At 45.6% G+C, this 15,870-nt stretch overlaps 1 protein-coding gene across 2 annotated transcripts in view; it reads right to left on the reverse strand.

Moving 5' to 3' along the window:
* Positions 1-15,870, reverse strand: part of ADAM12 (ADAM metallopeptidase domain 12) — a 326,152-nt gene that overhangs the window by 91,390 nt on the left and 218,892 nt on the right. For both annotated transcript variants that reach the window (XM_034663422.1, XM_034663423.1), the window contains exon 4: positions 14,125-14,203. In XM_034663422.1, coding sequence (XP_034519313.1) covers positions 14,125-14,203 — 79 coding nt within the window. The remainder of the gene's footprint in view (positions 1-14,124; positions 14,204-15,870) is intronic.

The raw sequence follows: 15,870 nt of genomic DNA on the forward strand, positions 1-15,870 counted from the left end.
TTTGTGTATGTCCCGTTTCATTCCTCTGCATTTGCCGATGCATGTGATCCAGAGCCGTTTGCTAAAGGGCTGTCCTGGCAACCTTGTCCAGGGCAGGTGTTCTTTGGTTCTGTTCCTTTCTTCAAATGTTTCTAGGATATTATTGCCTATCTTCTCTTCCAGGTGAATTTTGGAATCAAATTTTAAGCTCTGCAATAATCCACTGAGATTATATTATTAGTATATTAATAACATGGTTAATAATCTATTGTAATAGGGGCACCTGGGTGGCTCAGTCAGTTAAGCATCTGCCTTCGGTTCAGGTCATGATCCTGGGGTCCTGGGATTGAGCCCCACATTGGGTGCCCTGCTCAGCGGGGAGCCTGCTTCTCCCTTTCCCTCTGCCCCTCTCCCCCTGCTTGTGCTCTCTCTCCCAAATAAATAAAATCTTAAAAAAATAATCCATTGTTATAATCCATGAAGATCCATTTTTCTATTCACATACATGGTATGTTTCCATTAATAAGGTTAGTTTTTTGTCCTTCAGTCTAGTCTTGGGTTTTTTTTTTTTTTTTATATTGCCATTGAAAAGTTTTCATCAGGCTTATTCCTAGGTATTGGGTAGGTTTGTTGATACCACAAATAGGATCTTTTTTCCTATTACATCTTATACATGGTTATTTTTAATGTAAAGGAATACTTTTTTTTTAAGTTATATCAGACCATCTTATCAGCTTAGTTTATAGTTTGTATAAACTTAGTAGCCTATCTTAGATTTTTTTATGTTGTTGATTATATTGGCTGCAAACAACGAAAGTCTGTGGCTCTTTTTTGGCCTAGGCCATGTTGAGGAGTGGGGTGGCTACATGTCCAGGGGTGAAGGCAGGGGAGGGAGTCACTCACAGAGGGAAAGCACGTGCAGAGATGGGAGGCAATGGAGGAGGGGTTGGCAGTTCAGGGACGAGGGTTAGTGCTGCTTGACTGGAAGCTTCCAGGCAGGAGCAGGGCACTCACAGCCATGGTGAGGCTGACTTCTCCAGTAAGCACATGGCTTAGGAAGGAAGGCATTGGGATGGTGGCGGGAGGTGGGGGGAGTGGGGTGGGAGGAAGGCCCCCAGACGGTGGTGGGGGACATCTGTTCAGTGTGCCATATTACATATCCACCCAGACCTTGCTGTCAGCTTGCCTTTTTAGCTTCCACATGAAATTACTTTCGAAAGGCTCCATGGCCCCCTCTCTCTAGATAAGTGGACCTGTGTACTTAAGGGAGTTGTGATGACAATTCTCTAATTATGAGATTATGTAACTGGATCATCATGCCTCAGGGCACCAGAGGGATCCCAGCGTGGGGATTCCAGTCCTGGGTGCCCAGCAGGCACATCAGAGTGGAGAGGATCCAGAAAGCGAAAGAGCAGAAGACGACCAGTTTTGGCTGCCCAGGGCACCCAGAATCACGGTTTTTGTCTGCTACCCACCATACATCACAGATTTTGCCTCATTTTAGAGAAATATGAAATGTTGCATTGGCAGCTGAGTTAAACAATGAAAAACCAAGTAGTGACAATAATCTTAATTACTGACCTCTGAAATTTCAAACTCCTCTATTCTCAGTCTCAATTTATTTTTTAATAGATTATTTATCAAAACGTACATTCAAATTAAATACCCAGAAATAAAAGCTCATTAAAGCATGAGCCGAGAACAAATTAGTATAAAATTAATTTCCAGATTAGCAACTAGGTTGAAGGAGTGCTGACAACAGAGGCGGGGCTGGGCCTTCGCGCTCATGAGCTGGTCCGGAAACCGTCCCATCTCTCTCAGTCATTGCCAGAGCGCATAACTTACTTCCTAGCACTAAAACGACTTCCAAATCGTCTTAGACAGCTAACGAGCCCACTGCTCACTCCTTGACTTCTTAGATTACCAAGCATAACTACTAGAACTCCAAATTCCAGATTCTCCGGGACAATGCTAACGTCATCAAGTTTTAATATTTTCAATATGATGTGCTACATGCTGACACAAATGTGATTTCATTCTTAGGACGCAGGAAGTCATATGGATAAACTCAAACTCAGAAAGACGTACTCATCACACCATGTGCCCCATAATTGGTTGTGAATTTGATTACGAGGAGTGGAAGAGAGGAAGCCGCTCTCTGGGAGGTTTCGCCCCCTGCGGTGGTGGCGGAGGCACGGGGAGCGGCGCCTGCTCTGGGGGCTCCCTGTCGTCTCCCATCGACTGATGCTAAGAGGCAGGAATCCACCAGGCCTTGTGGATTTGCAAACGACTGGACTATTGGATGTGGGCGTGACCATGCCAGTGAGAGACACAGCAGGCATTCCTTACGTACAGGGAGGTCGTGCACCCAGGGTGCACTGCAGCCACTGATCCCAACACTTCCCCTTGCAAACACTCCCGAAGCATCCCCTTCCACAGCCTCCAGAGTGTCAACTACCGTCTCTTTTTATCCCACTCTTGTCCGTAGAGGCGTCGCTGAACAAGACACTGTCCCGTTAGCACGTCGATGCTGCCTGTTCTGCTGATCCAATACATTCTATTTCTACCAACAAAACATAACCTAGAAAACAGTCCCAAACATGCATAACCACAAAATTACATCTTTTCCTTTACAAAACCTCTAACCATGTATTTTATATACTTATTACTTAACCTAATGCATTTCCCCACTCCAGTAAAATAAATTTTCCTTCTGTTTAATACTATCAATCAAATGTAATGGTGGGGAAGAGGGAGAGGGAATGAGAACCCTCGAGCTCGGGAAGAGGAGCCCTCCACCCTCCGCCATATGGGAAGTAAAATACAAATTCTGTTACCCGACTCCCAGTGGACTAGGAAGAAAGGAATTTTATCTGCTAAATTGCTAACAAAAACGGCCTGACCTTGTGATTCAAAAGGACTGAGAGTAGACAAAGTCCATTAGGGAATATGCTGAGCGAAAATTATTTTCAATGCCTCTTTTCCTCGGGAAGTTTATAGCTCCTCCCCCCCCCCAGCCACACCATATGCGACGCAAACGGCCTTGATTTAGTATTTGAATCACACAGTATTCTAGCTGGAAGGAAGCTTCGGGCCATCCGAGGCCAACCTTCCTCCTTCAGGCAACCCCCTTCCCGAGCAGATACGGAAACTGAGGGCCTGACTGGTTGAGTGGCTGTCGATGGCCACAGAGTGGGTCAGTGGCACAGCCGGGACTAACACGTAGGCCTCCTGACTCCGGGCCAGATGGTTTCCCTCCGTGTCTTGCTGCTGTGAACACGTGACCTCATGGGTTTCTCTTCTCTGAAAGAAAAGCTATCACCTAAAATCCAGACTTGGATGGGACGCCTTCCCAAGTACAACAGAGTCTATGGCAATGGCACTCGGGGGACCGTGGGAAAGTGATTTCCAAACCCCCAGAAAGCCCTGCAGATAGAAGGGGTAAAAGGGTGAGTGAGTGTGTTGTGGGCGCATGGAAGCGTGTGCACGTGTGTGGGAGCATATGTGTGTGTGCATGTGTGCACCTGCATGTGTCTGTGTGAGCTACTGGCCCACATGTGTATTTTGGCATGATCGTGGTCTGGGCCATGTTCCCCTGTATGGAACTTCGGGCCCCACATACCACATGTTTGCTTGAGGCTAAAACCCGGTGGCCGTGCATTCGAGCAAAGGAAAAAGTGATTTTGCAGCCCCGTGTGTTTCTCTGGCTGGGCTACATTACACTTAGCCTCGAGAGTGTGCAGGACGGGATGGCTGAGAAATAAGGCACCATACCCATGCTCCCAGGGCTATCTTTGCTCTCAGCTCTAACAAGAACCATGTCTGGTTAAAAGACTATAAAGGACGAACCTCAGGGGCCATTCACATTATTTCGCTCTGCTGGAATTCTGCATCAGGGAACACATGCTTAAGAAATCATGTTCACGTTCCTCAAGACCTCCCAGCAAACTGGGCCTGGAAACAGGATGTCTGCAAGAGTGAGAGCGCTCAATGGATCCTGAGTCAAAAGTCTTGGAATTTGAGACCTAGAGTCTCAGTTTTTAATCTGTAAAATGGGAGTGACACTGACTGCCCAGGGTTTCAGGGATCAAATAAATATTACACGTGGAAGCAGTCTGTGAAATGTAAGGCACAGCCATAGATCTCGAAAAAAGATATTTTAAACACACCGTGCCATAGACTCAACTTCCCTCCGTGCTAAACCCTTTGCTGAATGAATGAATGTGTGAGAGCAATGGACACACTGGAGAGAAGGGGACTGATTTTCTTATACTCCTGCGTGGGTTCCTCTCAGCTCCAAATCCCCTTGCATGTTGCGTGGAACTCTGTAGAACAGTGAACACAAGAAGGAGGGGCCCGGCGGGAGCTGGGTCAGAAGAGCAGAAGGGCTGGTTGCCATTTCACAGGGACACAAGCTTCTGAAGTTGCCGTTTCATGGGGACATCACCCCCTCTCCTGGCTGCGGCCCCTTTTCTCATCCTGCTATCCTGATATGGAGGGACTTCCAAAGCGACATACAGTCCAGGGTGGCTATGAATTGTTGTAGGCAGTGGCTACAGCTGGCTCGCTTTCCTAAAGGCCTGTGTGTCAGCTTCAAGTGTCTATTCCATGTTCACATTCATGGCTGGTTACGTGCTTTGGCTGGAGTTTGAAGGCCTCCAGAAAGAAGGCCTCACTCAGAGCCTTCCCTCTCTGACAACTTTGGGAAAGGGAAGTCACCCAAACCTGGGGTTCCTCTGGGAACTCATTCCAGATTCCACATGGGTTTGGCACTTCCATTGTTTGACCCCTGGAGTATCGTTGCCATGGGCCTGTCCTGTCATCTGCTCAGACTGCGAGCTCCCTGAGGACGGGGACTGTGCCCTGCTCCCTTCTGTAAACCGCCACAAAGCACAGGGCCGCTACTGATCTGCATTCCGTTGGGCTTCAGAGCGACACGCTTAGCAAACTCCCAGAGGGCCGTTCGGGCGTCCTCGCCCATGCTCCCCTCCAGGACTGCATTGCAGCGGAACACCTTCCGTGCACCCCCAGAAGCATGTGCTGGGTGTCTCCTTGCTGATGAGTGCCAGTCCATTCCCTGATGCAGCCTGCTCCAGTTTTCTAGACTAATTCCATTACAACGGACACCACAGCCAGGAACACGTAACAGAGACCCTTCTGTGCTCTGTTCCAAGTGAATCAGAGGCAGGATCACAGTGGCCAGGAGCTCCGATCTAGGTCTGATGACATGGGCTTGAATCCTTTTCAGCTGTGGGTTTGATCTAGTTCTTTAACCCCTCTACATCTCAGATTCCCATCTGGGTATAAAAATAGCAAACACTGATTTATTAGGAGGATCAAACAACGAAATGTCTGAAAAGCACTTTACATCATGCCTTGCATATGGCTGATGCTGACCGAATGTTAGCTGGCGTACTGTGCGCTCAGCACACATTTGCTGTTGGGCGAGCATCTGAATGAAGGATGCACGCACGAGGAGGGCGGTGTGTCACCACTGAGAATGCGCATCCTGGTCTAAGAAGTTTGGACTTGAGTGAAGGGGCACTGAGGAAGCTACTGACGACTTAGGAGGGTCAGAATAAGTACCACAGGGAATGGCACACCTAGAAAGATGTTCTGGAAGGACCACTGAGGCAGGAATAGGGGCCGGATTGAACCTAGGTGAGACTGTGAATGGGGAGCAAAGGTCAGGTGGCTGTGATGTCTTCTGGCTGGGCAGAAGGCAGGTCCACGCCCGAACCGAGACAGGTCCAGGGGCAAGGAAAGGGTAGGAGATGCAGTGAGGCAGGGTTGCCGTAGGTTACGGACGGTCAGTGCCTCGGTTGGAGGAAGAACAGGGCAGTCTTCTGGGAAGGGTGGATGGATTGGATGGGTGTGAAGCACAGTGAAGGCAAGGAAATTCCATCCATTTCAAAGCATTTCCTAGGAGTCCGAGAATGAGCCTTGCTCACACCTGCTACACTTATCGGGTGTGAAGGACCTGTGACTTCCCTCCTACATCCGGAGTCATCTTTTCATCCGTTTCTGATGCTCTCTGTAGAGAAATGAGGTTAACTTCCTAATATCCACTTGCCCTGACATGTTTAGTCCAAGCCAACTGCAGAGATTCGACTCCTAATTTTTTTTATTTTTATTTTTATTTTTTAGAAAGGGAGAGAGAGAGTCGGGCATGGGGGGACAGAGGAAGAGGGAGAGAGAATCTCAAGCAGACTCTGTGCTGAGCACGAAGCCCGATGCTGGGCTCAATCCCACAACCTGAGTTCATGACCTGAGCCGAAATCAAGAGTCAGACACCTAACTGACTGAGCCACCCAAGCGCCCCTCAACTCCTTTTTAATTGGAAGCATTTGCCCTGGAAATGGATAGGATGTCACTCAAATAATACTTTTGATCAATATATTGGATTCCACGCCGATCTGGTGTCCAGGCTCAGTTAACACTGACTGGTCTCCTATTGGCACCCACCAAGCAAATGTTTTCATAAATTTTTCTAAGAGAAACACATACAACAAATGGGACCTTTCTGGGCATGGCTCATGCGTCTAAGGTCAGACATTCCCCTTCTTCGTCTCCATGGCCCTGGCCTCAGCAGCTATGTCCCCTCCCCTGGGCTCTAGGCTTTTCCAGAAGAGCCAGCTGCCTGATCTTGCCGTATCCCTGCTCTTGTTTTCTCCAATTGCCTCTTGGTATTGCCGCCAGTGGGTCTTTCCGAGCCTATTCTGGTCATGACACCCCCGGGGTTGAGACCTCTTATGCCTTCCCAGTGTTCCTCCCTGACAACCAAATGTATCACCGTGGCCTCCAAGGCCTCCACACTCCGGCCCCTGTCAACTTTGAAACACTCCCCTGCCTGCAAGTAAAGCTCAGCTGAGCCTGGAATGTCCTTCCCTCACCTGTCCCCTGGTTCATGCCTCCTCAACCTTCAGATCTCAGTTCACAGGCTCCTTCCTCCATGAAGACTTCCATGATCCCTTAGACCAGATTAGGCCCCTCAACCTTCCCTTCAGCGCACTTATCAGAGATTTCTGATTAGGTGTGATATTCTTGGAAAAATGTCGGTCTCCTCCTTCTGGCCCACGTGGGCCTCCTTGGTTACATTCAACCCTCAGTGGCGGCCGCAGGGCCAGGCAGAGCGGAGGTGCTCAGCGCCTGGGCGACAGATGGGCACCTTCCCACCAGGGCATGGACAACACGCGGGAGGCGTTCTGGAGCGTTATTCCGGCCTCTCCCAGAGTTGTCTTCTGAGATGCAAATAGCACAAATGTCATGTGCGTTGTCTCCCACAGGCCTTATTAAAAGTAACAATATAAAACATAATCTTCCCTCAGATGTGGCCAGCAAAGGATAAAGCCACAAATATTTCAGCCTGTCAGGACAATAGAGAGATAAAAGACAAGCGATTAATTCCAAAATTAAAATCAGCCACTACTGAGCCTGTCAACCAGCTTATACTGATGGATGGGAGATGAAATTTTAAAGAAGAGGGTACTATAGCCAAAAGTGGTTCTTATTTTTATATAATCTTAAATTTAGGAAAATTCATTGTGTGCTGACTTCAGGGGATAAGAGGATGAGTCAGCACATTTCTTTTTTGTTCTCCAGCCTGATTCAATAAAAACAAAACCCCAAAAGCTGCGTCTGTCTCCTCACCATGAAAGACAAGACGAGGTCATGGACTCTGCTCCAGGGGTTTCTGCTGGAAGGACCTGCTGTCTAGGGCTGTGGGTTCTCGTTAGTGGGGAAGACTGTTCACTCCTCATCCTCACAGTAACATGGCTGAAGGCTGAGAATGGGAGCAAAGGAAGGGGACAAAGTCGATGCTGGATTACAAGACAAGTCGGTCTAACTGTACGAGCGATATGCGCTTGCTGTTTCTGGAGGTTTGGGGTTTGGGGGTGCCAGGTAACCTACCCTCCAGTTGCTTCTCCTGTGGGAGCTAGATTCAAAGAGTCAGATGAAGATCCATTACACTTTCAGCTTGATTACCTTAAAAACCCAGGGGGGCTTCTGGTATATTCAGTCAGGCCTAGGTGGAACCGAGGCACCGTGCAATTTCCAACCTTCATCCCTCCCACTCTGTTCTTGCTGGCCAAGCCTTGGGGCTCATGTCAGGGAGACAAGGGCTGCACATCACTGTTGCTGACAATACTCCATGGAGGGAGTGGGCAAGCCTCAACCACCACTGACTGAGGGAAGACAGCAAGGCTAGACTCATGGCCCTTCCAAGCCCGGGCCCTCCCCGCTCCCCAATGAGCAGGGACCAAGGTTGTCAGGCCTGCTTGCTCCCACCCTCTTCTCCCTATAAAAGACACTTCCATGCAGAGAAGCGAGGGACGAGTAGAGGGACGGAGTAGACATTTGCCTGTCTACACAGTGACCTTGTAGAAAAACAAGAAGCAAGAACAACATAATTCTCCCACCTGCCGTCTACACACAACAATCACAGGAAATAGAAAAATCCAGAGTCTCCCCACACAGAGATGGTCACTGTTAGCGCTCTGGCGCGCTGCCGTCTGGCTAGTCTCTCAGACAGTTACCTTTGTAGCCTACAGCCTGCACCGTCCAGGTCCCTAACAGACCCAGCAGCTGTCTGTTTTACCTAATCCTCTGTCTCTTCTTCTCTCTTATCATACTTGTCTTCCCAAATGAGAAAAAAGACAAAAATTGCCTAACAAAGGGAAAATTAGTAAGGGAGCTTGAAACCAAACCCACAAAACTGGGAGAATAACTCTGGGAGCCCATCTTACACATTCTGGGTGTGTCCATGCTAGAAGAGTGCCACTCCCCCTCACGTACGAAAGGGAAGCGAAGGACTCAAGCTTACTGTCACAGCACTGCTCAGATCTCTTTTTTCTGCTTCTATGTGGAACAGCAATTACACTGTGATAACTATAAAGCATATATTTAATGAGAGCATCCCAGGAGAAAAAACGAGAAAAAACTAGGAAGTCAAGTGTGAGGTGATGGTGCCAATGACTGGATCTAAGGTCAACCCTCAGATCTTCATTTTTGACCTCCATCTTTCTCCTGGACTCCAGATTCATATACCCAGCTGCCTATTGAACACCTTTATTTGGCTGTCCCACTACAGACTCAACAGGGACAAACCTGTCCTCACTGTCCCCTCTGCCTTCCCAAACCAGCAACTGCTCTTTAATGGTGCCAATGAGAAGACACGGCCCACTGACTGTCTAAGCAGAAGGGACTGAGTACTTTTGGTGTCATCCCCGTCATCCACTGCCACCGGATCTTGTCTCTTCTCCCTCTTCAAGTGTTCTTGACTCTGGCCAGTTCCATCCATTGTAAGGCTACTTCTGCGGGCAAAACCTTCGTCAACGACGTTAGGTCCCTAACAGATTTTCTTGCCTCTGGTCCATCACCGATTCTGCCGATCTTCCTTCCACTCTGCCATCAGAGACCCTTTCTAAAGTACAGGACTGAACATGCCATTTCTCTGCACGAAAACCTTGGAGAGCTTCCAATTTTCCATAAGATCAAGTCAAAACTCTTTAGTACTAAAGGGTTTCATACCAACTTTTCTCTTCTGTACTCATTTTTAGAGACTTAGATTAAATATCATTTCCTTGGTGAAGTGGCCTCCAATGAGCTAAACTTAACCACGGCCTCAACAATGTTCCAGGGTATTTTGTACACACCTTCAATGGTAGCAATTATATTAAAACATAAGTATTTTCAAGTTTTTAAAACACCCTACCCTATGACTAGAATTTATATGCTGAAAAATATGTTTTATTCAAACTATATCCCCAGAGCCTAACAGTGTCAGCACACAGAAGGTGGTTAATAAATGTTTGCAGAGTGAATGAGTGAATGAATGAACTGATTCTGGGTGGCATCAACCAAGATGCTGTGGGAGCTGCCTCAGTTCTGGAAAGTCTAGTCTATGCAAGGTGCTGTGTCAGGCTCTAAGGGGACGGAAAGGAGATACAAAAAACATTCCTCCCCCATAAGAGCTCTCATAATCTACATTATAAATACTATGGATTATATTTGAAGAAATAATAACAGTTAAAATAACACTTTTCATCTAGAGATATTAATACATTAAATTATATGATTAGATACACTGATGTTGAACTATCTTTGCATTCCTCAGATAAGTACCATTTGTCCACAAAGTAGTTTTAAAAAACATGTGCTGGATATGATCTGTAAATATTTTATTTAGAATTTTTGCAATTATGTTCATAATTGAAACTAGTCTATAATATTCATGTTGCGGATGTTCTTTTTCTGATTTTTGTGGCTCTCTCTCCTCCCTTATAAAATTAAAAAAAAAATTCTCAGGGACAATTTGTTCTTCATAGGCTTGGTAAAAGTTACCTGATAAAATATTTGGGTTTGACATTATTTTGGGGGGGATTTAAAAAACACTATTTTTGATTTAATTTATTTATATAGTTATATTTAAATTTTTGTTTCACCTTGAACAGCATTAAGAATTTACATTTTTAAGAAAATGGCTGGTAATGTTGATAGCATTCCGGGGATTCTCAAAATCTCTGTATGGCAATAGTTAGTCCCATCTTTGTGTTCTTTTTTTTTTTTTTTTTTTTTTAAAGATTTTATTTATTTATTTGACAGAGATAGCGACAGCCAGCGAGAGAGGGAACACAAGCAGGGGGAGTGGGAGAGGAAGAAGCAGGCTCATAGCAGAGGAGCCTGATGTGGGGCTCGATCCCATAACGCCGGGATCACGCCCTGAGCCGAAGGCAGGCGCTTAACCACTGTGCCACCCAGGCGCCCCACCATCTTTGTGTTCTTAATACCATTACTTGGGAATTCTTCTTTCTTCTTGATTAGATTTGTGTTTTATTCATTTTATTAATATTTTCAAAGAACCAGCTTTTGGGTTAACTGATTCAATTTTTTTGGGTCTTCCTTTTCACTAATTTCTGCTCATCTTTTAAAATCTTCATTTCTGAGACAGGTATATTTGAATCTCCCTCTCTGGTTGTGGATTTGTCATTTTATTGTAATTCTTTTGATTATTGCTTCACAGGTTTTGAGGCTATTTTACTGGTACATAAAAGTTCATAGTTATTATCATTCTTTTGAATTGTTCCTTTTATCATTAAGTAATCAACCTCTTTACCTATAATAATGCTTTTTTTTTTTTGGCCTTAAGATCTAGCTTGTCTGATATTGATGCTATGACAGCAGCTTTCTTAGGGTTAATATTTGCCTACTATATATTTTCTACTCCTTTCACAACCATTTTGTATTTTGAGTGTGAATCTTGTAAAAATTATGTAGCTGGATTTTAAGTTCTAAGCAGATAATCTGTTTTTACTTTAACAAACAGATTCAATCTATTTACATATAATTAGATTAATATGTTGACTCATTTTTATGTAATTATCTTGTGTTTTATATTTACTCTGCTTTTCAAATCCTTTTCCTTCTTTCCTGCCCTCTATTGAGCTGAAACACTATTTTTGCTCACCATCTATTATTTGGAATTATACATTCTGCTTTTCTATTCTTTTAAGGGTTATACTTACATTTGCAAAATATTTATCAAAATCTAAGGTTAGGGGCGCCTGGGTGGCACAGCGGTTAAGCGTCTGCCTTCGGCTCAGGGCGTGATCCCGGCGTTGTGGGATCGAGCCCCACATCAGGCTCCTCTGCTATGAGCCTGCTTCTTCCTCTCCCACTCCCCCTGCTTTAAATCTATTTGCTCATCTTGTCTTAAAACATCCGAATTTAGTCATTATTGTTGTAATTATTAAACAGCTTACTTTGATTTACTTACATGCAATTATTTTGCTTACTGTTGCCTCTGATGTCCTACCCTTGCCTCTCATTCCATTTCTTTCTTCCTGCAATAGCCTTTGGTAGATACTCTGTTAGAATTTGAGAGTAGTAAATTCTCTTCGTGTGCAAATGTATTTTACTATTACTTTTGTAATTTTCTGTTGGCTTTCTGAAATTTTAATTTTGTAGTTGCTGACGAGAAGTCTGTGGTTGGTTTGATTGTCATTTCGCACAAATGTCTCTTTTCTCTCAGGTGGTTTTACAATTTCATTTTTGGTGGTCTGCAGCTGTAATACAAGCCTTCCCGGAGGGAATTTATGTTTATTCTTCCTGCCTGGGATGCACGTCTTTCTTCAATTCCGGGACATTCTCATCACACTCTATTTAAACATTGCTTCTTTCCTATTTTCTTTCTTTCTGCATCTTTACCCTGAAATTTCTTTTTTTAAAGATTTTATTTATTTATTTATTTATTTATTTATTTATTTATTTGAGAGAGAGAAAGAGAATGCGCAAGAGTGGGGGTGGGGCAGAGGGAGAATCTCAAGCAGACTGCCCAGCTGAGCATGGAGCCGGACGCAGGGCTCGATCTCATGACCCTGAGATCATGGCCTGAGCCAAAATCAAGAGTCGGATGCTCCACTGACTGAGCCACCCAGGTGCCCCTTCACTCTGGAATTTCTATTAGGCCTATTCTGTTGTCTTTAAAATATTTACAATTTTCTCTGATTTTTCTATTATCTTGCATTCCGGAAGTGCTGATTCTCTTGTTACTCTTGTCCACCAATGCTCACTTATGGTGGCTTTTCTCACTGTATTTTATAATTTTGCTTTGGGGTTCATCATTATTCTTTGTTTTTGGTATGGGCATCTTATGATCTGAGTTGTAGAAATATCCCTACAGAACTATTTTGGGTTGGCTTCAGCCCAGGGGACCCAGGAGTGCTGATTTGGGACCAATCAGGCTATGACTGGTCCCAATATATTTTTGAGGTCAATATATTGACTGGGAATTACATTTCTATGCAGATATTAGAAATTTAAACACCAGTCACAGACTTATAAGGCTAGCTGGGGTTTCAACTTCTCTATTTTTTATGAGCGCTTTCTTCAATCCATGATACCTTGAGACAATTCTTTGTTGTCCCTTCTCTGGACTAGATTGTTTCTTGTCCCTTTTTCCCAGAGGAGGCAGCTCTCCGGGGGCCCAGTTTTTGTGGGACTCTCAGTTGTACGTGCCCACTTCTCTTGCCCCAAATCCCAAGCACCAGGTAGCCATTTGAGGTCCCATAACCCCAACTCACCAGCCTACTCTTCTGAGCTTACATTCCCTCTTTGTTTCTGCCTCCGGGGATTTCTTGGACTCTCTTTCAAGCTTGACCAAGTATTAACAAAAGTTCATAGATGGTTATATTTTATCCAGGACTTCTATGTGCTTTCTTCAGGCTGGAAATCAGTATCAGGTCATTCCACCAAATTGCTATGAGTCTGAAGGTATCACTTTGTATTTGCCACGTGCCAAACACATGATAAAGAAAACAAGCGTTGGCAGAGTTCACAGAAGGGAGAAATCCCTGCCGACACTCATAGGTGCTTGACAACACTTCAACAGCAAATGTAAGGCCTTCCTCTAAGCTAATTCTTTTTAAAACAAATATCCACGGCTTTTTTTTTTTTAAGTAATTTTCCTAGTCCTCAGAGGGCAGCAACTCTCTTTAAATCCCTATATTCACACACACAGGCTGAGCACAGAGGGTATCCAGTAAGCACTTGTTAAAGGATCAAATAAAATAAGCATCTTGTCCAAGTTATATATAAAACTTCAAATACCAGGAAAGCTAAAAGGTGATAAAGGTTGTGCCATAGTAACAATCATGATATAGAACCATATTATTTATGATGGATTTATCGTTTATATAAATAAATGGCTTATGCATTTATGGATTACATTTCTAGTAAGTGGGATACATTTATAGGTTAAGCAGAGTCAGTTTCCCTTTGAATTTCTTCAAGATACTTAAAGTGTCCCACAGCTAAATTCAGCCCAGGGATGACTGTTTTCCAAGCCATCTCAAACTCTGGCTAGGTTTCCTAGAAAGGATTTGCCTAACTGAACATCCCCTGGTGATTGGAAGGTGGTTTCAAGGTCAGCCTTACCTCCAAGGCCTGTCCTGGCACAAAGCTGGCCAAAGCCAAGTTTTCCTGGAGCTAGGTTGCAATGCCCAAAGCCTGTGTGTTGCACAGGCATCACATGCACATGGGGTCTAAGTGAAGAATCTGAGCGTGCAATTTTACTAGGATAAAACAGCCGCAAAGCGCAAGCCCAGATTTGATAGCACAGGGTCAAGGGGTTCTTGTAGGACTTACCGTGTGATTTCGACTGAGGGAGATATCAGTGCCATCTTGCAGATAATGAGTTTCTGTGAAACTGCTAGCAATGAGACCTCTGCGGAAAAACAGAAACAACACGAAAAGGTGAGTGTAGCATTGTATTGATAGGTTGCTTGTGAGTTTCTAGGCCACAAGGCGACCAGCATCTGACCCATCCTTATTTTACAGACGACCCAATGAGGCTCCCAAAGGACCTTCCACCTGCTCACCCAGCCACACATGCACACGTGTGCACATGCTGGAAAGGCACAGAGCACACACTCTGCCGCAAATCGCATGTGCAGGCTTCCAGGCTGGGAGAATTACCTGCCCGGCAGTCACCAGGCTCTCCCATCTAGAATCAATGGTGCCGCCACCTGTTGGGAAAATAATTCTGAGTCCACAATATCGCCCCTGCTGATACTTCCTCGGATGGGAGAAACAGCTATCGATATGAAAATGTCAAAGAAGAGTTCAGAACAACAATGAAATGTTCAAAGCAGTGCTCCAGGAGGTGAGGAAAAATGATTTGGGACACGCTGAAATATTGAATTTTTAAGACAAATTGAAAGGGGGAGAAGGAGCCCTCTTTGTCCCAACTAAAGCTGTATGTGGTTTAGCAGATCCTCACGGATGAGAGCAAAGCATGAGTTCCTTTAGGTTTTGAATTATCTAGCCATTTCTTTTGTAATATGCGCTATTTTGTGCTTTTTCAACGCAACTATGACAAACAGTCCCTGTGCACCTACTATGTGTCGGGTGCCATACTTGCTGCTAGGGTACACGGGTAAATAAGGACATTGTGGCCTGTGGGTGACAGAGGAAGCACCGCCCAGTGTGGGGAGGGGGCGCCACAGAGGTAGGCACGGTCTCACTGGGTGAACGGAACATGGTAGGTGGGATGTTGCGGAAGGAGAAGGCTTCACACAGGAAGCCTGCAGCTGGAGCAGCTGTTGGCCAGAAAAAGGAGGGGTGGGAGGAGAAGGGAATTCCAGGCGGAGGATGGCAAGGCCAGGAGACCTAAGGTCTGAAATCTGGGGATCCGGGTTGGTGCGAGATGGGGAAGGGTCCCCGTACATGGAGCCTGGGTTGTATCTGCCTGGGCGATAAGGAGTTGAGAGCTGTCTTAAATACCAGACGTGCTGATGCGGCTGTCCATCCCCCGCCCCCCACCCCCAGCCTTCAGGGAACGCGCTTCACACTGTTGGGTGTGTTGGGGGTCACTCCACTTCCAGTCCACAGATGAACCTGGGGTGCAAGCGAGCCCATCAGAAATCTTCCAAGCAGCATGCTGTGAGCTGGGGCCTCCAGGAAGAGGTCTTGCCTCCTTGTTGTCAAAGCTCCAAAAATAGGCTCACTGGGCTTTCCTCAGCCTAGTCCCTTGCTTTCCAAGGACGCTGCCCCGGGGGCCAAGCCATCACTTGATTCTGGCAAAGGGGAGAAAGGGGGAGGCTTTCCAGGTGTGTAGGGGACCCACTCTGCCTCTCCTCTTCCCCAATAAACCCCCCTCCTTGGCTTCGGTTGGCTTGAGTTGGGTTTTGCAACCAGAGTGCTGACAAACAGGGAAGAGACAGAAGTGGGAAATTATAGATGCAACAGATTGGGAATATTTTCCTTACAGTCCCTCTCTCCAGCTTCTCTCCCAGCTCCATCCAGAACTGAAAGCAGTCTCCCTATTTTACATGGATTTCAATATATTTCGGATATGCCTGGCTTAAATCAGTTAGACCCTTACAGTGGTCT

Source organism: Ailuropoda melanoleuca, chromosome 6, assembly GCF_002007445.2.
Source record: "Ailuropoda melanoleuca isolate Jingjing chromosome 6, ASM200744v2, whole genome shotgun sequence".
NCBI lineage: Eukaryota > Metazoa > Chordata > Mammalia > Carnivora > Ursidae > Ailuropoda > Ailuropoda melanoleuca.